The sequence below is a fragment of the Catharus ustulatus genome, chromosome 3 (genome assembly GCF_009819885.2).
Source record: "Catharus ustulatus isolate bCatUst1 chromosome 3, bCatUst1.pri.v2, whole genome shotgun sequence".
NCBI classification, from domain to species: domain Eukaryota; kingdom Metazoa; phylum Chordata; class Aves; order Passeriformes; family Turdidae; genus Catharus; species Catharus ustulatus.
In genome coordinates, this window is record NC_046223.1 from 58,052,392 (window position 1) to 58,073,559 (window position 21,168).

Below are 21,168 nucleotides of genomic sequence, written 5' to 3' on the forward strand. Positions count from 1 at the left end.
CAGGAAAAAGGGAATAAATGCACTGACAGTGCTGATAGTGCAGGTGACATTCATGGGGGTGATACAATAAGGAGGAATTGAATTTTGATTTTTTTATCTGTTGGATGACAGATAGCGTGATAGCCATCTGTTGTGGCAGATAGCATGCTGTGGTAAACAGGAAACTTTTCCAGATGAATTTAAATAATTCTACCATTATTCCTTGCAGAGACCAAGTTGTCATTTAAAATTAGGACAGTGAGGTTTTTCTGTGGATTTGCATAACATGTGTGAGAAAAATGTATTGGTGAAAAAAAAATGCAGGTGAGATGATGAACTGAATCAGTAAATGAAAGGATAAAAATGATGTAGAGAAAGGCAGTACTTGAGGCTATATTGTTTTATATTGCTTTTTTTTTCTCATCTATCATTACTATTTAAAAAAATTCTTGTAAATTTGTTATTTTTGGTGTTTAGGATATGAGTAGGGTTTTTTCATCAAAAAGCAGTGTTGTATAATGAAAAGCTGAGAAGCTTCATGGTCATTAGATTACTTTTTACTAGAACAATTGTAGCTCTTCTAACTTTAGTAGTAACTAATTTTAAAAACAATGTTAAAATCTGTAAGGAAGATACTGATTTTTTCAGGGTCTTGTCTCTTGTAATGACGAATTTAATTAGCTTTCTTGCTAGCATCAAATGTTTCAGTATTCATAGGATTTGACATTTGTTTTAAAAAAAAATTAACAGTCAAACACTCTTTTGTTCTTAGAATCTGAACTCTGTAGACCTCCTTTTGATACATTCATAAGAAGTACAAAAGAGTGTGCCCTAAACTGTTTTTTGTTTGCATCAGAAATGCTGTGGTGAGGGATTTCCATGCCAACAAATAAACTTTGATTTGGGTTAATCTGTGCCAGGGGAGTTTTCCCATGGATGTGGGATGGAAAAAGCTTCAAGAGAAACATGAATAATTATATCTGTTCCTGGAGTTTGTTTGTTTTTTGATGAATCCTAATGTGCTACTGGATAGTACCAGAAATGCAATAGCATGGTTTTTTTCAGTCCTTGTTTCCTTGTTTCCTTCTGGTTTGTTTGTTTGTTTGTTATGGCTTTGTTCAGATGACATCATTGCTTCCTTTTTATCTTTGTCCCATCTGACAATGGGTTATTTTAGTAAACTTTATAGCTTAGGGCCATTTGGAATTTAGTACAAAATGTACCAGCTTATTTGGACAAACCTCGTGCAATCAGGCAAGCGTCTGTGTTTATTTTAGTTGATATTGCTACCAAGATCCAGGAATTAAAGGCAATGTCTGTGCTTGTTGAGGGTAATTTCCAAGAGCAGGATTTCATTTTATGAGGATGCTGTACATAAGTTTTCATGAGCTTCCTGTTGATGTTGGATGAAACTACTGTGATTTGTTTTGACTCACCAGTGCATGTTAGGGGCATCTTTTGCATACCTTGTATGGCAAGGTCTCTAAGATGTTTGTTCCAAATCTTTCCTTTATGTGAGACTATGTCAGTTTTCACCATGGTATGATCAGCACATCACCTGCATCTGAAAAAGCCTAGCTCATTTCACTTCACAGCAAGGTGTTGGCTGAAGCAGAAAATAATGAAAACCCAGGCAGGTTGATGGGGATAGTGGGGCCATTTGGTGAGCTGAGCCAGAGAATTAGCACTGATTCTTCCTGTGCTAACACTGGGTTTTGATTGGGGAGAAGCCCTTCCTTGGCACGTAGGAATAAATACATATGTAGGATCTGTACAGAAACCTGCCTTTTGTTCCCTGAGGTGAGAGATGGGGAACCTTCTTTGCTAGCAGGCTTCTGAGCACCTTGTGCTAGCAGCTGTCTGCCTGCAATAAAAAACCCCGTCATTGTGCACCCTCTCAGCTGCTCTCTGGGGACTTGACGTGCTGCTGCTAACAGTATCTCTTCAAAGACTGCTGCCAGTCATTCATTTCAATATGTAATCTCCAGGAAGCCGTTTGAAGCAGTGTTGCTTAGTTACAGTTGAAGTGTGCTCTGCTGTAGGGGTTTCGCTGGTACAGTTCAGATCGCAGGAATACAGGTCGGGTACCACATTCCGCAGTCGTTCGTGCAGTACTGAGACAGCGATCCTGAAGTCTTTTGATGGTGAGAGAGTGAAAAGTTTACTAAATATGGAATATGTACTTAGAGAAGGAGCTATAGATCTTCTGCCTATATATAGTAGTGTAGATTAGTTGCTTAAAATTTCAGTCTATACTTAGCAAAGGTTAGTGTCTGTTGTAAAGAGGGTAAATTTAGGAGGATTATGCTTTTGGGATGTTAGCATATTGGCAGACTGCATTTCAGAGATTATTTAATACAGTTAAAGGCTTTTGTTAAACCTTTTGCAGTGTATCCTGTTTTAAAAGCTTTCATAATTGTTAGACATAGCTGTAACAGAGCTTCACATAAGGGGGTTCCCTGTGTAAATGTTTTAAGTTGACGTAAATTCTTATGTGGTATGCACTGCATTGCATGGAAATGTGAGGGCATGATCAAATAGTTAACTACATTGAGTCATCAGAGCCGGCTTTAAATTGTGCTTATTAGCTAGATAGCCTACTGTGAGCCTTTTCTCCCCCCCACCCCCCTCCCTCCCCCCACACTCTCAATATCTCTTTCTTTCTTAAAATCCAATCAGGATCTGCTGAAAAACATAGATGGTCACAAAAAGGCGTTCCATGAGATCCACAGGACCAGGTCTGTTAATGGCGTGCCTGTTCCACATGACCAGTTAGAGGATATGGCAGACAGGTAAGGCTTTCAATCTGAAATAAAAAGCTTCTGTGCATGAAGGGGAGCCTGTTTGCTTTTTTATCTGTTCATGCAGAGATCACTGCCTAGTTACATTTCTCAGTGGCAAACTGAGATGGATGGAATAATCTCCTAGAATATGCATTAAAATATACTGAAAAACCTGATGCTTTTAAGATTGACAAGAATCAAGATAAGCAATAGATTTTGAATGGGAATACTTTTTTTATATTGATCCTGTTGTTACTTGTGCCTAGAAGGAATGTTATATAACTGCCAGGATGCATGTGAAAAAAAAGAAAAATTACTTTGCAACACTTAGTAACAGAAATGAACTGATATTTCCTATGATTAAAAAGAAATTTAATCAATTTGTTGTTCAAGAGTAGTTATCAGAGTATCATCACGCATATTTAAATGTTTGTAGACTCAGAGGTGAAAGATTAGAAAAATATCTGAAGTATAACTAAAGCTTTCAGTCTCTCCTGCAAAAATGAATATTGCTGTGTTTTACTATACTGTGATTCATTTTATAGGTTTAATTTTGTTGTCTCTTCATCTGAGCTCCATCTGTTGAAGATGGAGTTTCTGGAACTGAAGTACCGTCTACTGTCACTCTTAGTCTTTGCAGAATCAAAGTTAAAATCATGGATCATCAAATACGGAAGGCGAGAGTCTGTGGAACTGCTTCTTCAAAATTATATTGTAAGTTGGGGTTGTCTTCTTTTTATAACTATTTTTGTAATAATCATATTTAAGTTTGCTAGAATTGTAAAAGAACCGAAACCAATATCAGATTTGTCAGTCATTAACTTTATGACTGCATTCCCATGGAATACAGAGGTGAATCTGTCTTTCCCATGGAGGAACTTTAGTCAAAAGGCTGAAAGTAAAAATTATTTTCTTTGAATCATTTTTTGAAAAAGAGAAATAATATTCCAACTGCTGTTCAGCAAGCATCTCTGGAGGTTCCAAATCCTAGATTTTTGCTTACTTGATATGGCAATTCCAAGTAAATTAATTTCATCTTCTTTTACACATGAATAAAAGCACTTTATAGTGACAACATGCAGTTTAAGAGTTAAAGACAGAAGAGATTTTTGGCATGCATTTCTATACAGTATTTTTTACAGTCTTCCAAAAGATTAATAAAAAAGAATGTTATTTTACCTCCATATACTTGTTTAATATGCTATACCTACCTATGGGGCAGTAATTTTCTTATATAAAAAATTATTTTCCTTTTCCTACTCAGTATTAATATATTGAGCCCTTTTCTTTATTTCTATTCTGGAAAGAGTTTGCTCCAGCTCTGCATCAGCCATATACCATGTTAGGAACAGAAACTATTGACTTACAAGTGTTCATTGATAAATTCTTTTTCAGTGTTATGCTGCTGTATCTTTTTAAATTCACACGTGCAGTGCCAAGTGTAGGTAGAATGATAGTACTGCTGCGCTTCTACGTTAGGGCATGAAGGATTCTTTCAAAAGTACGGCTGATCTAAATATTTTTTCCCATCTAATCCATATGGGGAAAATTGCATGCAAAAACTAAGTCTGAAAAGAACTAATACACTTACAGAACCATTCAGAACCAGGTCAATGAGCAGAGAAAATTATTGGTGTCTTCACTTATTTGAAAAGAAAATTTCAAACTCAGTGAAATTTGGGTGAAATTCTCACTCTTCAAAGTGAAAATTTCTGTCTTTAAACTTCAGCAGTTAGTTACTCACAAAAATTCAGGAATCAGTTAACCTCTTTTTTAGACAAGTTTTACAAAATTTAGATAATTACTTGAATTAACTTAGTTTGCTGGAGTGATGTTCAATAACTAAGTGTATAGTCCATTTTTTTACTCTCTAGGACTGTAAAAAAACCTACTAAAAGGTGACAAGGGAAATAATTAAAAAGTGGTTGGCTTGAATTTTCAGGGTTTTTTTGGTGACTTTCCATGAAGGTGTTAACTTGTATATTAATTTACATGTGCCTGAATTGTTCTTGTAATTCAGACCACTGATGCTGAGGTGGTCTTTAGGGAAGGAAGATGCTTCCTTGCATTATTTTTAAAACTGTATAACATCAAAATGAGGAAATCAGGAGAGGAAGATAAATAGATCTCATTTTCATTCTTGATGACCTTGACTTCTGGCTCCTTCAAGGTGTGATGGAAAGGGAATTTATTTGCTTTGGCTTACCTGGGACCAGTTTTCTAGGACTGAGTGACAAGTGTTACTCTCCCAGTTTATCAGGAGTCTTACGTAGGAAAGCTGTAGTCAGTACCTTATAGTCAGAGTGACTATATTAGCAGGAGATAAAAATGTAAGTCTCTTTGTCTGCCAAAACAGACTGGGGAATGTCAACATTCTAGGAACATGCGTAATTAGGATCTGGATAGAACATATGCCTGGAAAATATTTATGTTCTGTAGCTTAAAATAAAAGTGGCGGTTTTTACTTAATCTTATCATCTTTTCACTTCTCTGTCATACACCAGAAGTAAAGGTCAGCACAAATTGTACATCATCAACCTATAATAATATACTGTACCAAATTCCACTTTAATGGAGATACTAGGTACAGTTATCCATGGACTTTAATCCATGGAACTGTGTTTTAACACTGCTGTGTCAGCACATTTTTAGCATCATATGCTGTACTGGTTTGGGAAAGCTGCTTATTTTCTTCAAGGAGTCTTGTCAGATGATAGACAATATTAATCAATACATGCCTTTATTTAATTTTTGAAAATATTTCAGATAGCTCTTGATGCCAGTGTTATGTAAATCTTTTTTGCTCTTTCATGTGAAGTCTTGGAGGTTCTGTTTGAGGTGAAAATGTCTGCACAGGTTTGGTGAAACTGAAAGTCATATCTGTCAGATAATTAATGATAAAACCTATAGGTCTTCATACATGGCAGATTTTGTTTTAACAGGAAAGCAAAGAAAAATTCTGGTTGCTCTTGACTTCTAGTTTCCTTGGTTATAAACAGTTTTAAATTGCATGCTAGATAACTGTTGTAACCTGACATAGCAACTGTCTAAGGTTTTAAATAGGATAGGCTTAGATATATACTGGCAGAATTATTTTCAGTGCTTTTTTCATATTATATAATATGAGCCAATGAACACACAAGATCTGATTCTTGTTTGAAATACATTGAATATGGACTCCATTTGAAACCTGCTTTAAACAAAATCACACTGATTTTGTCTATTCTGGCATTCCAAAGCTTTTGTAGACATATGTGGGGTGTGCATTCCTTAATTTTGTAATCTGTAGCTGAGGAGGGATGAGATGTAGGATAAATTACAGAACCATTCCAAGCTCTACATTTCTCTTCCTGTTTTAACACTGGTAATGTAAGATATAATGTAGATGTATAATTCTGTATTGCACTGAAAGGAAATAACATTTCTGAAAGACATGTAAAAAAAGGTCAGTTCCATTTTCCATAAGGGATAAAGAGGCATAAATGTCAGAGGCATAACTTTTTTACCAAAATATTTCCAGATAATTTATTCATCACACTATAACACATCACAGAGTTAAACTATCACTCACAAAGGAACAGCACTGTGTCACACTTTAGAAAAACAGCATCTCTCTGTGCAGGGTTTCCATGATCCTTCTTTTTTGCCAGTTGCAGAGGAGCTAAAGAAAAATTGAAGAATAAAGCAAATGTTTTTCATCATCATCTGTCTTTCTGCAAAGGCTTAATACAGGAGCAATTGGATTTGATTTTTGTGGTGACATATATGAAGGAAATATTCTCTTTTATTAAAATTTTTCTGCATAGATTTGAGTATAAAAGTTTTCATTAAATAACTTCTTAGTTACTCAGTTTCTGCACATTCTAAATATCATATGCTAGTGATTTCCAGCAAGACAATAAATAAGAAAACTTCAAATAACCTTTCCATGTGGAAAGTTAATAAATCTGTATTCGTAATGATAGACTCTGCTGTACCCTTAAATTTAAAAGGTGAATTTTTAATGCTATTTTATAATTATTATATTAAAATATTATTTTATAATGATGAAAATATGAATGGAGGCATAATGAAGTTAAATGTTGTCGTCAGTATCCTGATGTAATTTCATAGAAATTATTGCTAATCCTAACACCCATCTTTATTTTATCTGTTACAATTCTTTTTCTTTTCAGTCTGTTATTGAAAATAGTAAGTTCTTCGAGCAGTATGAAGTTACCTACCAGATCTTAAAACGAGCAGCTGAAATGTATGCCAAAGCAAATGGCTCAGGTAAGTGTATATATTTCTCTTGTCACTAGCAGATAGGCACAGGGTCCAGAGCAGCCTGCTGGTTCTGTGTCTCCAGAGGAAGGTGTTCATATTCAGCTGTCCTCTTGGGAAAAGCCCATTGTCCTTGCTAACTCTTGGATTATTTCAGTGTTGTTCAATCTGGGATAAAAAATTATGACAGAAACCATATTAGGATTAGTGAAAATCATGTTCTAGTGCCTGGAAATGCTGCCTGGCTTGGCTTAATTTAAAAGACAAAGGCAACTGGGAGTTGGTCCCAGTATTGTGATTAGTTTATTGGAGGTTCTTCATTAACTTTGAAAACCTGCAAGAAGAACTCAAATGATAGTTGCAGTATGGATATACGTGAGAAAAAAATGTGTAGCTGATTCAACAGCTGCCTCCTGTCACTCTTGAATATTGCCGAGTTCAGTGAGGATTCGAGGGCAATATTTGACCTAGATAATTGCAGACATGAGATCACTTTAATCTGTGGCACAGTAATGTCTGTGGAGGATTGTTGCAGCTGCTGCTAAGGGTGGGGAGAAAATGGATACCTTTGTTTGTTGTGAAATCTAAATTGTTAGTAACACCCAAATTTTGCAAAAGTAAACATTTTTTCAAGGTATTCTTACAAAGAACAAAAGTCACAAATCTATTCAATGCTATTAATAAAATCCGGTAACAAATTCTTTTCTAAAGAACAAGTACTAACATATATGAATTCAGCAATAGCAGTTCAAATTAGCTAAAACTCTTTACAAGTTCATTCTGCGTATTTTATGAAGTCTCAGCATTTGCTTGGCCATTTTTTCTTCTCTGTTTTTTTTTCCTCTGGAATGAGGACAAATGGCAAAAATTAGCAGCAGTTTGGTTTCAAAGTCAATGGCAGAAATATCAGAATTTTATTCCATAGTTTTCAATGTAGATATGTGTTTTTATATTATACAATTCTTATTTTCTGCTTTTTTTAAGGTAAACCTGTCTCTTGATTTCTTTTATTGCAGATTTGGAATGAGCACCACACACAATGTGCAGTGTGACTGTTTTAATTTAGCATTTATTTCCTAAGTCTTTAATTCGCACATTTAATTTCTCAGTCATGATCTTGTGCTAAAATTGGGCTGTGAACTAAACATTCGTATATAAAAGCCTACTGAAATAGAAGCTACAGTAAAATATAATTCCTTGTTGAGGGTGAATAAGAATGAGATAAAGTTAACCTTTACAGAAATAGTAATGAAATGAAATAATCAATGTCTTTCCTGTATCTCAGTGGAAGAAGTTGAGAATGTGATGAAATTCATGAGTGATACCACAGCTCAGTGGAGGAACCTCTCAGTAGAGGTGAGAAGTGTTAGAAGCATGCTGGAAGAAGTAATTGCTAATTGGGACAGATACAGCAGCACTGTGGCAGGTCTACAAGCTTGGCTTGAAGATGCTGAAAAAATGCTGAATCAGCCTGAACAATCCAAAAAGGTATGCACTAGTAGTATATGCATATGTAAATTGTGAAACGTTCGATTTTTTTTTTTTTTTCATTTGCTTAGGTTTTGCTTAGTTTCAGTGTTTGCTTGTATAGCATCTAGAGGCAAATACACACATGGAGAAAGCCTCATCTGTGGGACCATGGCTAGAGGCATCTTTGACATGAATATAGGGCAGCAGTATTGCTCAGAGATAGGGATGTTACATGATTCACTCAAAGGCAAATACAGCTCTTAGCATCAAAGTGAGTAATCATGGACTACCTATAAAGACACTTCCACTGATTTTTCTACATGACAGATTTCAGTACTCATTACCTTCAAAGAGCAGTATTATTAATATGCGTTCTTATATTTGATGGTTGATTAATAATCCATTTCTCTGGCATTCCAGAATTATCCTTTAGATAATTGATTATGGGGACCTGCAGTTATAAAGATAGTTCTGTATTTTTTTTCCTGTTGTAATGTTAGCATACTGAAGCACTAAGATTTAAGTTTGTAACTCTTCAATAATAACCTGGATTGACTTGAATAGTCCTGCATTTAATAGGTGCTGAATTTGCACCTGATCCCTTTGGAGCAGCTGTATAGCTCTTAACACTAAAGGAGGGTTCTCTGGTTGTAAGATGGCAAACTGACATCTGGTCAGAAATGAGAATTTCATCTTACATGAAAAAACAGTATTTTTTTAAAAAGTTTGTTAGTTCAAACTGATGTAAATTAATGGAATACACTTTTTAAATAAAAATAAACCCAGTGATAAAAACAGCCTGGAATAGTGTAGAGTCAAACAATTATTACTGAGCAGGAATGATGACTTCTGCTGATCAGGTGATCTTAGATATTGGTATATGTTTCATGTAAGTAACTGGACAATGGTTAAAATTAAATATGCTTAAATCCATGTATATGAATAAAGTCAAAACATTTACTTTTCTGTTTAGATGTGTAACTTTATCTTCAAAGATTTTCAAAGCAGAAATTTGAACATACCCATACAGTATATACTTGCTTTTGATTTCTAACATAAATCCAACAAGTAATTATATTCATTCTGATATATGATTTCAAAAATTTTTGAAATTTTTCTTGCTGAAAACCTTAGACATGAAGCTTTATTATTCCCAAAATGCTAATTTTTTCTTAAAAATACATTGGCTCAAACCTGTTAAAGGTTACTGAGTGGTAGCATAATCTGAGCATAGAGTGAGATACATATTTTAAAAGTTACTTCTACTTTTAATGTTGAATTTAACTCTCCACAGTAATAGTTTTCATTTAAATAGTTCCAAGGATAGGTCTGATTTAGTAGTTTTAAGATTTGATTAATAAAACCAAAATAAATTCTTACAATGGTTGTAAAATTAATAGTTTTACAGACATGAAGAAAAACCATCTGGAATACCAGGTGAAAGATGATAGCTACTGTTTGTAATATGACATAAAACGTTTTTAAGCATTTCAAAATATTTTTTCTGTAAACCCACAAAGGTATCAGTAATATGATACAAAGTTGCTCATTTACAAATCTTACTGTATTACTTAAAGCCTCTATGTTCCATCCTAGGCAAAGACCACAGTAGCCCTTCGTCATGCTGTCTTGCTTTCTTTTTCTTTCCGTTATCTCTGTATTATTTCCAGACCAGCATGTACCACTGTTTGATTTGGAAAAGAAAGAGGCCTGTTGGCTTTCTCATTAGCTTCAGTTTTCAGAAACCTTATTTGAACCTGTAGCACTGAAGATCTTGCAAAAAAACAAACAATTACCAGTGTGTGCTTGGATTTTTCAAACTGTTCCTTCTACATCTCCTTTGTTTACTTCCAGTACCTCTTAAGCACTTTCCATAATAATTTCATTCTGACTGCACCCTCCCACACTTTTCTCACACAGCTGTATCCAAAAGATTTTAGAGATCTTCTAGATGTCTTGTGGTGACTTCCTTAAAAAGAGCTGCATTGATTTGAGAATGAGGTGTGCTTCCCAGTACCTTCCAAACTCGTTTAAATTTAACACGTCTTAGGTTGGTTTCTGAAATGAAGAGACTCCCCAGCCAGGTCTGCAGGAGGTAATGGTTTGTGGGAATAAATAAGTGCGCAGAAACAAGGATGTGAGTAGTTTAATCCACGTGCTTTTTTCTTCTTGACCTCTAGTGACCCTGACCATTGGAAAGCTGACCAGTGCCAGATTCAGTAGACTAAATTTCTTTTGGATGTGCTCGTAAGGGTTAGCCTTTGTACAAAGCAAGGGGGTTGCTCCACTGTAAGTGGAAAAAGATTCAAACTGCAGATGCACTTTACTCAGCTGATTAAATGTATTCAGTGACACATCAGTACAGAGCACCTGAATACTATTGATCTCAGCTTTAAGGAAATGAAGCACTGTGTGTTGTTCAATTATCTCTTCAAGATATTTGACCAGTATACAACCATGTGACCTTTTTTTACACTTGCATCTGAACTTTTTTAAATAGATTGATGAGTTCTGACAAATATAGTTTCAGAATTGTATCTCTGAAACCTGGGATGACTGCCAGGGTGGTTGGATAGGAATTTTTCTCATCTACCTTCGAGCAAAGCATTGTATGGGACTGTCACATGGAAGGTGAATGGTTTTGGAATTACAGGGTAGATTGATAGTCATAAACAAAATGAACCACTGCCCCCTCCTAAATCCTGAGGATTAGGTAGCATGGTTCAGCTTGAATCCTTCTGACTACATTTCTGCCCTGAAAGAAGGCACTCTCATGATCCAGTCTGTTTGGAACAGACTATGCCATTCATGGAGTTGTGCACTGTTTGGTAGAAGGGTAGCAGGGACATGACAAAACCATGCCAGAGATAATGTGGACAATCATGAGACAGTGATGGAGCCCGTTTTGTTTACTGGTCTGGGTGGAGTCATAGAGCCCAGGGATACTGCCTTAAGAGCAATTGCCCATTGTCTGAAGAGAGAAAAAGTGGAGGGAATTGTTCTTTGTCTTCTCTACCAGTTAATGTGTGTGTACGTGCCTACAAGATGCATATGGTCTATTAGGCTGTCTCAGTGAGGGGAGCAAGGTCACTGACAAATATCTCTTTCCCTTCTGTGCTCACTTGCTCTGATAAAAAAATCAGTCTTCATAGGTCTTCTGAGAGGCTAGACCTTGGAAAGCTGCATTTGGTTCACAGCAAGGGGAGGAGCTCTCCACAGCCTGTATATGGCCCAGGTTACTATCAGCCTACACTGTTTTAGGATAACACAGAAAATACAGGAGCTCTAGCAGCATTTTCAGTTATGGAGCTCTCTCTTAAGGAGGAGTTTCATTAGTTTCACTGAAGCCCCTCACTAGAGTAAAATGAGCTGTAAGTAAACTCTCAATATTTTTTAATTCCACAGGTTATATTCACAGACATTAAAATCTTATTATGACATATTTGATGTGAAGAGCTTCAGAGGATAATTATTCAATGAGTTTTTATCAAATCATGAGCGGGTGAATAAATTATAATTTTGTGATTTAAGATAAAGACTAATTGAAAAGGTTTTGGAACTGTGTTTTTATTTTCTTCTTCAGGATTTCTTCCGGCACTTACCTCATTGGATCCAGCAGCACACAGCCATGAATGATGCTGGTAATTTTCTAATTGAAACATGTGATGAGACCATTTCCAGAGATCTTAAACAGCAGCTTCTGTTGCTAAATGGAAGATGGAGAGAACTGTTTATGCAAGTTAAGCAGGTAAGTGATTTTGCCCTTTCAAATATTTACATTGTCATTTCCGTGCAAGCAAGACAGATTACCTTGTTAGCAGGAATATAGGACAACCTTCTAAAGTGCCTAACTTTTCATCAGTATTTAAATTAGCAATTACTCCCTGACAGTAATTTATTGTATTGGGCCTCTTCCTTTATTTACCTTTTTGGTTATACAGTTATATGGGGTAGGTGAGGGGACATTTTCCACTAGCATAAGCTGTAGTTTTTCATCATTAGCCACCTGTCTTGATACAGTGAATGTTATTGATACATAACTTCTACTATTCTATGAAGAAAATTACTGGTTTTCAATACCTATTGCTACTGTAAAAGCTCTGTAAAGCTGAAGAGTGAAAATGGTGAAAATTATTATTTTCACTACTCTTTGATGAAACCTCCTTCCAATTATTGTACTGCAACCATAAGCGGGACAATAATTAAATTAAATTAACTAAATTATTTTCCCATTTTGGTCAGACTTTACTTCTATCTTGCCTACAAGTAGGCTCTGATAGTAAACAACTAAACCTACCCTTTACCTGTTAGAGATTCAGCTGATACAAAAAGAATTGTTGTTTCTAGATTTGCTCTTTAAAAATCTAAGAGAAGATGTGCTCTTAATTACACTGAGCTATTTCACACCTCATAAACACATTAGAAAATATCTTTGTTCTTGTCAATATACATCCATCAATATTGCCCCCTTTCAGTGATTTTAAATATCAGTTGCCTGTTGGAAGGTACTGAATCTATTTTCCTTACTGGCATTATCATCTCCTATGCAGTCAAGTTAAAAGGGAAAGCAAAAAATGATTGTCTCTCTTTTATTGTAATTTTTCCAGACTGTTGACAAGAATGTTCTCAAACTTCACTTGCTGATGCTATTTAGGGTGATTCACTGATGTAAATGTCTCTTCCTCTACTTATGCAGCTTCTTTCATATGCTGGCTATGTGGGTTTTTTCCTCACAGGCTTTTTCACCGTTTCTGTCACACATTTCTTTCTACTTTCTAAGGCGTGTGTTTCCCCTTCCCCTGGCCAGCATTCCTTTATTAAGATTTCCTTTAGTGTTTCTAGGCTTTTCATGCTCTATTCTCTTTGCTGAATTTTCAAAATTGTTTTTGTAGCTAGCTAGAAATGAATTGAACTGTTGATTCTAGGGTAGAAACAAATATGTCTGACATTCCCCAGACTTTAAAAGAGGCTGACCTCCTGTATGCATGCTGTTCATCTTAGCATCATTACTCTTGAAACAAATACAGGTGATGAATTTAGATTACTTTCCATTATTTTGTATTTCATTGAATGTAATTTTTCTGGCAAACAATTGCACTGAAAACATGCTAATTCTCTTAAATCATTACTTAATTTCTAGGTATCTGATTTGGGGTGGGTTTTTTGATTTTGTTTGGTTTAGTTTTTTGTTGTTTTTGTTTTTTATGGGTGTTTTTTTTTCCCCCTTTACTTTCTCTTTTTTAGTATGCTCGAGCAGACGAACTGGACAAAATTAGGAAGGAGTATGTGGATGGTGTGGCCCATTTAACAGCTTTTATTGATGGAAGCAATACAAAATTTTCAACCCCTGTAGAAGTGTCCTTTCATGATATCAAAATGTTTGTGCAAGATTTAGAAGTAAGTGTCTTCCTTTTGTTTCTTTCTTCCTCCTGCAAAAGAAAGAAATTTGCACCTCTTTAATTCTGATAACATAAAATTATTTTAGTATACATTCCCATTATTAATTGGGGTTTTTTATCAGTCATACTTTTTTGTGCATGATTTCAGCTATATCTAAAATATATATGATTGTATTCTATTAGTGACATTTTTTGAGCAAATTTCCTAAACACTGTCTCAGTAGATATTTCTTTCTTTGTAGTTTCAAATCACATTCAGGTGAGTCGACTGATACTCTGGCTCAGTTTCCATGCATTTGAAATGTGATCCAGAGTTCACTGAAATCAGAGATGAAAATAATTTATACTTAGAAAATATATTTGTCTCCCATGAATGCATAAATACTGTTGTTGAAATATTTTTTGAAACATTTGTTTCAGAATATTAAGCAGAAATTGCCTGCAATGGAAGCTCAGTACAAAGCAGTTACAAGGACGGTGCAACTGGTTACAAAAGAAGTTTCCCAAGAGGAAGCGAATGAAATGCTGGGAACTTCGACACGGCTCAAAGAGCAGCTGGGCAAGGTTGCAGAATACCTTTTTTATTACATATTTTAGACTGTTGAATTAATAAATAGTAGGGACCTGTACATAAATTCTCACATATATGCATTTGAACAATTACGTAGTACATGTTACAGCATAATGATTCAAGGTGGAGAAGATGTTACTTCTCTTAAATGCTAAGACTACCATCCTTAAGTTTAATACTCTTTTCATTAAGAAGTAATACAAGATCAGGACTGCTCTGTTTTAAAAAAGAGTAGGTAACTCTTTAAAAAGAGTAGGTTGCTTTTTTCATATATAAACCTACAAGCAGGAAAAATTGCTATTTATTGAATTTTTTAACTGTTTCAACAACTGTTTTTCTTTACTAAAAGGTTAAAGAGTATTCCAGTGCCCTCCTGTATGAATGCCAACGTCTGCTTTCTCCACTGGAAGAACTGGAAAAACAAATCACACATTTTTATGAATCTCTTGAAAAAGTAAATGAAATAATCTCTATCATGGATCCTGAAGCACAACCAACTACTGTTCTTAAGCAAAAAGCTCAAGTAAGTTTCAAAAACATCTTAGGAAGGTCTACTGCCTCTGAATATTTAGAATTATCTTTCTAGGAGTTTGGATTGCAACTCTGTAAGCTGAGCAGATATTTCTTCATATTCAGGCAACAGATGTAGCATTATTCTAAAGTCAACTAAGCATAAATACAAAAAAAAATTGAAACTTTTGTTCTTATCTAGTGTCCTTGGTTTAAATCCAAGAAGTAAACATAAGATTTTTTTTTAATCTAGTGGAAATTGGACTGAAGTAATATATTGGATTTTTTTATTAAGCGGATGAAAAATCATGGTCAGAAGCTTCTCTAGGTTTCCTTGAACAAAAAAAAAATGGAAGTTTCTTAGAGGCTTGGAAAAGTGCTTTCTTTGAAATGAATTGCAGTATAACATTAACTTTTCTTCATGGCTAATAAGCATTTCTCTCTGGGGGAATTCAGAGCTAATCAGAGCTCTCTTGGAAAGTTAAATGAAAATAGGATTTTTAAAACATTTTTTCAGCCTGTACTATTGCATGCATGTTTTCCTCTCTCTCTTTTTTAAAGTATATTTCTTATGACTTAATGTGATTTGTAATGAAATCTGAATTCCAAAAGCTGGCGTGAAGGATCAATTTGTTGAAAGACAAGGAAGGTTAAGATCTCAACCTGCTACTGAGAGCTGTCATTCCTATGTCACTGTTGGTTATGTACAGTTATACAATAAATATAGAAATATCATAAAATTAAATCACAGAACAATGTATTGATCTACATTCTCTACAGCTACCCAAAGGGCTTGGGTATATGTCTGTATATTGTGTTATGAATAGCAAGAGATGCATTTAGGTACAATACTTCACATTCAAAAAGAAAGTTGTGTTATCTGTTTCATTGCATATAATTTTTTGTGTAGTCTGTTTGCCATGGTCCTTTGACTTCATCCCTTTTATCCTTACTGTCAAAAAGCATCTCCCTGTTATTTTGCCAAATCTTTTTCCTCTTTGTTCTTGACCAGGGTGGATATATGTTTTTTTTTTTCTTTCAGGATTTGGTAGCTTATCAAGAAAACTGTAAGAAAGATGTGTCCCTAATTGAGAGAAATAGTCAGAGTATCCTTCAGTGTGTGGCTTCCACTGAAGTGTTACAGCATTTCCATCAGTCAACATTTCAGAAGAAAGTTACGCAAGTTCAGATTACTTTTCAGGTAAAAATGCCATACCTTGGTACATGTTTCTGAAAAGTTGTTCATATGCAGCTGATCCATCCTATTGTACCAACATTTCATCACTCTGTGGCTACTGTCCTGGGTAACTCTCCTCTCTGATGTCAAGCTATTAATTAATAAGATTTGTCTTTATCGGGTAATAAGGGGTAAGGGGGTTGACAGTCATGTTTTCCATGCACTTACCCAGAGGTGAGCCTGCCACAGAGCAACCAGAGATTTAAGAGTGTCCTTTGGATGGAAGAATTGGAAATCCTACTGTAAGGGCTGCACTGTTCGTTGTTTCTCCTGACTTTATTATCTTGGCTAATTATTTACTTCTATAGTCCCTTATTTCCCCTTTCACGAAAAGCATGGAAAATGGAAACTTTTTCACATGCTACTGTTGCTGGGCTTTGTATTTCCTCAAAAAATGTAGTGGAGTGAATATAGAAAGCTGCAAATACATTGCATTTGATAATGCAAAGATATGGCCTTCTTACTATATTCCCCCTTACCTGCTGTTATAAATTATTACTGCTATTATGAATTATTACTGCTATTTTCAGGGCTGTTCAGCCCCAGTCTACCCCACTCTAACATGGAATTAGCCATTACACGTGGTGGGACTTTTTGGGGTTGTCTTGTGCAGAGCCAGAGATTACCTTTATGTGTCCACTCCAACTGAGGATATTCAGTGATTGTGTGACTGCCTTAAAGTCAGATTTTTACACAATGGTTTCTATTACATTTATTTTCTGGCTTGTTTTTTTTTTCAGTAAAAAGCTATCCAGACTAAATTTTAAACTGCAGAGTTTAGCTTATTGTAGCAAAAGCAGATGCACTGCAACTTGGTAAATTGACCATGTTGTGTTTCTATAAAGCTGGACTCTGGTTTCTCTCATTTTGTGTTAGAAAGTAAACCTGTAAGATAAGGTATAATCATACAAAGTGTGACCTTCCTGGAGTTAAAATACTGGAAACTGGCAGTTTTTCATGTAAAGAATACATCCCTATATGATTCTGTTATTATGCAGATATTTTTATCAGAAAAGTTTAAAAATATTTAGCAAGATATTTAAATTGAGAACTACAGGTTTGGTTAGCTGCTGGGTAAGCTCACTAAAATTCCTTATGCTGAGGTTTGTAATCAGTGAGGATGGTGAAGTGGATGTGCAGTAAGCAGTGATACTTGCAGCTGTTAAAGTGCTGAACTGCTCATTTGTCCTGGTAAGTTTTCTTACTTACTCTTGAAATTGAAACCCCTGGAAATTGCAGTGCATGGGAATGGACTAAAAAGCAGACTAATGGAAGAGCTGTGACTAGGTTTGCAAAACAAGGATTTCAGCGACTAAACCACAAAATTTGTTATCTTCTAGGCAGGTTTGTGCCTGGTTACTTATCTGACGTACTGGTATGATAATCATACAAATCTCTTCCAGGTCAGAAGAACTGTAGCATGAAATTGGTTGGATCCATGGGTCAAACCACCCTCACTTTGAGTCATATTAGAGGGGAGGTAGTTTGATGCTAGGAAAAGTGAAATGGCTTCTGATTGTACTAGGTGCTTTACATTTGAAAGCAGGCTTTAGGAAAGAAACTCGCTAATCAAATGGCAGAGGCATTCTGAAAATATCACAGACATCTAATCTACTAATTTTTGTTTGAGTGATGACATCAGCACAAACCTCAGTATTAAAAATTGGGAAAATGGGATCATGAGAGGGAGAAGCATGGTGAAAAGCATATATTTAAAAGAGTGATGCAAATTAAATGCATGTTTTGTAAGGTCATGGTAAAAGACAGCAAATAAAACTCAGTGTGAAAGTGCCAGCTCATTTTCTTTGCTTGTGACTCAGAATATGGTCAGGAAAGCTGGTGAGTGGAGAAAAAACATAGAAGCAAATAGCCGTTTGATGAAGAAATTTGAGGAGTCTAGAGCAGAACTGGAGAAAGTAATACAGATTGCCAATTGTTGCTTAAAAGAAAAAGGAAATCCTGAAGAACTTCTCAGGAAACATAGCGTGAGTAGATTCTCTGACCTTCCTCATGGAAATCTTTGAGTGCATGACATAAAAGCATAATTAATTCTAAAATTGATGTGGATTTCTTGCACGTTATACAGATCAAATCAAATTAATGTCAATATTGAAAAACAAAAAGGGAAGTGATCAGCTCACTTACTGATGTAAGATTGGATGTAAGCAACCAGAAGGTGAAAAAACCTAGGCTGGGGTTTTCAGTAGAACCATTGAGAGTTAGAACACTGTATTTCAACAATCTCACACATCCACTGCTTTCTTTTTAGATTAATATCTGTTTCTGTATTATAATAATAACTTATGCATGTAGCTTTGAAATGTATTCTTATTAAAATACCACCTCAGTGTACTGGCTGAGAATAAGTTAATTTTGCTGGAATTTAGGTGGCTAGAAATAGTTATTTCCTTTATTCAAACATCAATTCTTCAGTAGAACAGAAGTAACACTGAAACTTAGAGTGTTTAGGGAACTTCATGCTGGCCTGTCAATATCCAGCTTCATCTTCTCACCTTCTCACTTTCTGCCTCCACTTCAGGAATTTTTTAACCAGCTGGATCAGAGAGTCCTAAATGCCTTTCTGAAAGCGTGTGATGAGCTTACTGATATCCTCCCAGAACAAGAGCAACACAGCCTGCAAGAAGCTGTGAGGAAACTCCATAGGCAGTGGAAGGTTAGTGAATGACACCTCTCTATATTGTCAATCTTAATTTTTGAGAGTTTCTGAATGACCTATATATTGAAAAAAATTAAAATGAAAGAAAACAAAATAATTTGTATTATTTCACTTCTCATACAATTGGAAAAAAAGGGTGGGGGGAAGTATTTTACAATATCAGATACCTTTACACCTGCAAATAGTCTATTGAAAAAACCCTGTTCGATAACTTCAAGAAAAGTGAGAAATTAATTATAAAACCTTATTTCTCCCCTGCTACATATAACCATAATGATACCTATCTTGAGAACAGGTGCTAGCATTTTTTTCTTTATGCTGATGCTGAATAATTACAGTTACTTTCCTGACCAAACAAACAAATTTGTAAGACATCAGATCAGCAACCTAAATTGTGTCTTCTGCCAAAGACTCTAACACTTGAATTAACTTTGCTCACCAGGTATGGAATTTTTTGCTTGCCCACAACATGTTGCTGGTCAAAGTTGGAGTGATGAGGGGTCTCACTAGAAGGCAGGCAGAAACCTCTGGAAGCAATTGTGAATACTATTTTATACAGGAAGTATTTGCTATGTCTTGCCAGGAATGAAGGTGTATCTTTAACATGCCTTATACACATACATTTTGGTCAAACCTTACAACCTTTTGATAAATCCAAAAACTTGGTAACAATGGACAAACTTCTATCTGTTCATGAACAGATATATGTTTTATTTTCTATATTACTGGGTTTTTGGCTATTTATTTTTAGCAAATTTACACTGAAGTAATGGGAATAGTGTTTTATGTCTGTGCTTCTTTATTGCCCCTGTGGTTATGTAGGATCTTCAAACAGAAGCCCCATATCATTTGATCCACTTGAAAATTGAAGTACAGAAAAGCAAGTTCCTGGTGACTGTGGAGGAGTGCAAAGCTGAACTAGCTCGACAGAACAAGGTGTTATCAAGAGAAGGCAATGAAAGAATGATCAAGGAACATATGGTATGAGTTCCAGACCTCCATGGGGGCACTTACTGAAACACATTTCAATGTCAGTAATAAACAGAAGTTCTGACTTCAGCCACCAAACTCTTTGTGTCCAGCTTATGCCAGATCAATTCTTGAGATCTTTAACAAAAGAATTTATTTTAACTTAGTAGTTTATGAAAAATATATAGATATACTGGGTGATTCCTTCCAGTTTGGATTTCTGTTGAATTTTCTGCTTTGTCTCCCATCAGTTGTTCTTTGGTGACAAGGGATCTTACCACCTGTGTGAGAAAAGGCTACAACGAATGGAAGACCTGTGCCAAAAGCTGCCAGTTTCTGATCCAGTGAGGGGTACTCTGGAAAGCAGCCAGCGAATCCTGAAGGATCTGAAATCACAGATAGACAGCACATACATGAAGCTAACAGAGCACTCAGACTCCTGGAAGGGCTATAAGAGCAGGTGTCACCTTCATTCCTACCTGGATCATCTGTTTGTCATCATAGATCAGTGCCATGGGAAAAATGTCACTGTGTCATTTCAAGTAGAAAACTATACTTTGCGTATAAATGCCACAGATTATGGTGGAGCTTCAAGTGGATATTTATCATTTTTTGTCTACACTTAAGAGATTATTATTTCATGGTGGCAATTTTTGTCTAACTTTTTTTTTTCCTTTATTTTCTGTGATGTCTTTTTTCAGATTTTCTGAATTAGCAAATTGGATTTCATCAACAGAAAGAGAGCTAAAGAAGATAAAGGAAAATGTTAACGATACTGCCAAGTACAAGCAGTGTAAAGCATCTGTGGGGGTGAGCCCTTAACTTATATTCTAACAAAACTGTGGTCATTGCTATTGGAATTTTGGATAAAATTTTGCTCCAAAATTCTGTTTTACTACAGAGACCATAGTAGCTCTGTTGATTGCTAATATTCTTAAAAACTTTACCAGGAGAAAGTTGCATATTGCAGCAAAATGTGGCAGAAGTTCTTTTAATAATTTAGAGAGTGACAGTCCTTTCCCCTCTATATTTAGAACATTGGAAGTGTCCAGGCAGATAGAAAAAATATTTGCCCCTCATCATATTGCATGCAGAGTTAAGAGTGCTGCTCAAAGAAAAGAAAAAATTTCTGGATTGCACGTTTTTGAATGGTCTTATATTCAATTACTTACAAGTAAGGAAATCTTCTATTATAAAAATTATCCTCTACAGTATTATAACAGGGGAGGAAAAAATATTCTACCATTCAGTTTTGTTCTGGTGACTGGTAACAGAGTGATAGAATAGCTGAAGATTGAGTTGGTTGGTTA

General features: G+C 35.4%; 1 protein-coding gene across 21 annotated transcripts in view; it reads left to right on the forward strand.

The window, feature by feature from the left end:
* Window positions 1-21,168, forward strand: part of SYNE1 (spectrin repeat containing nuclear envelope protein 1) — a 289,881-nt gene that overhangs the window by 76,316 nt on the left and 192,397 nt on the right. For 19 of the 21 annotated variants that reach the window (XM_033056260.2, XM_033056262.2, XM_033056276.2 and 16 more), the window contains 14 exons: window positions 2,659-2,771; window positions 3,308-3,476; window positions 6,938-7,034; window positions 8,311-8,513; window positions 12,079-12,243; window positions 13,740-13,892; window positions 14,315-14,458; window positions 14,815-14,988; window positions 16,018-16,176; window positions 18,033-18,197; window positions 18,752-18,886; window positions 19,712-19,870; window positions 20,110-20,318; window positions 20,560-20,668. In XM_033056260.2, coding sequence (XP_032912151.1) covers window positions 2,659-2,771; window positions 3,308-3,476; window positions 6,938-7,034; window positions 8,311-8,513; window positions 12,079-12,243; window positions 13,740-13,892; window positions 14,315-14,458; window positions 14,815-14,988; window positions 16,018-16,176; window positions 18,033-18,197; window positions 18,752-18,886; window positions 19,712-19,870; window positions 20,110-20,318; window positions 20,560-20,668 — 2,154 coding nt within the window. Of the gene's footprint in view, window positions 1-2,009; window positions 2,124-2,658; window positions 2,772-3,307; window positions 3,477-6,937; window positions 7,035-8,310; window positions 8,514-12,078; window positions 12,244-13,739; window positions 13,893-14,314; window positions 14,459-14,814; window positions 14,989-16,017; window positions 16,177-18,032; window positions 18,198-18,751; window positions 18,887-19,711; window positions 19,871-20,109; window positions 20,319-20,559; window positions 20,669-21,168 lie in introns of those variants that run through there. The other 2 variants (XM_033056274.2, XM_033056269.2) reach the window with 2 other exon arrangements.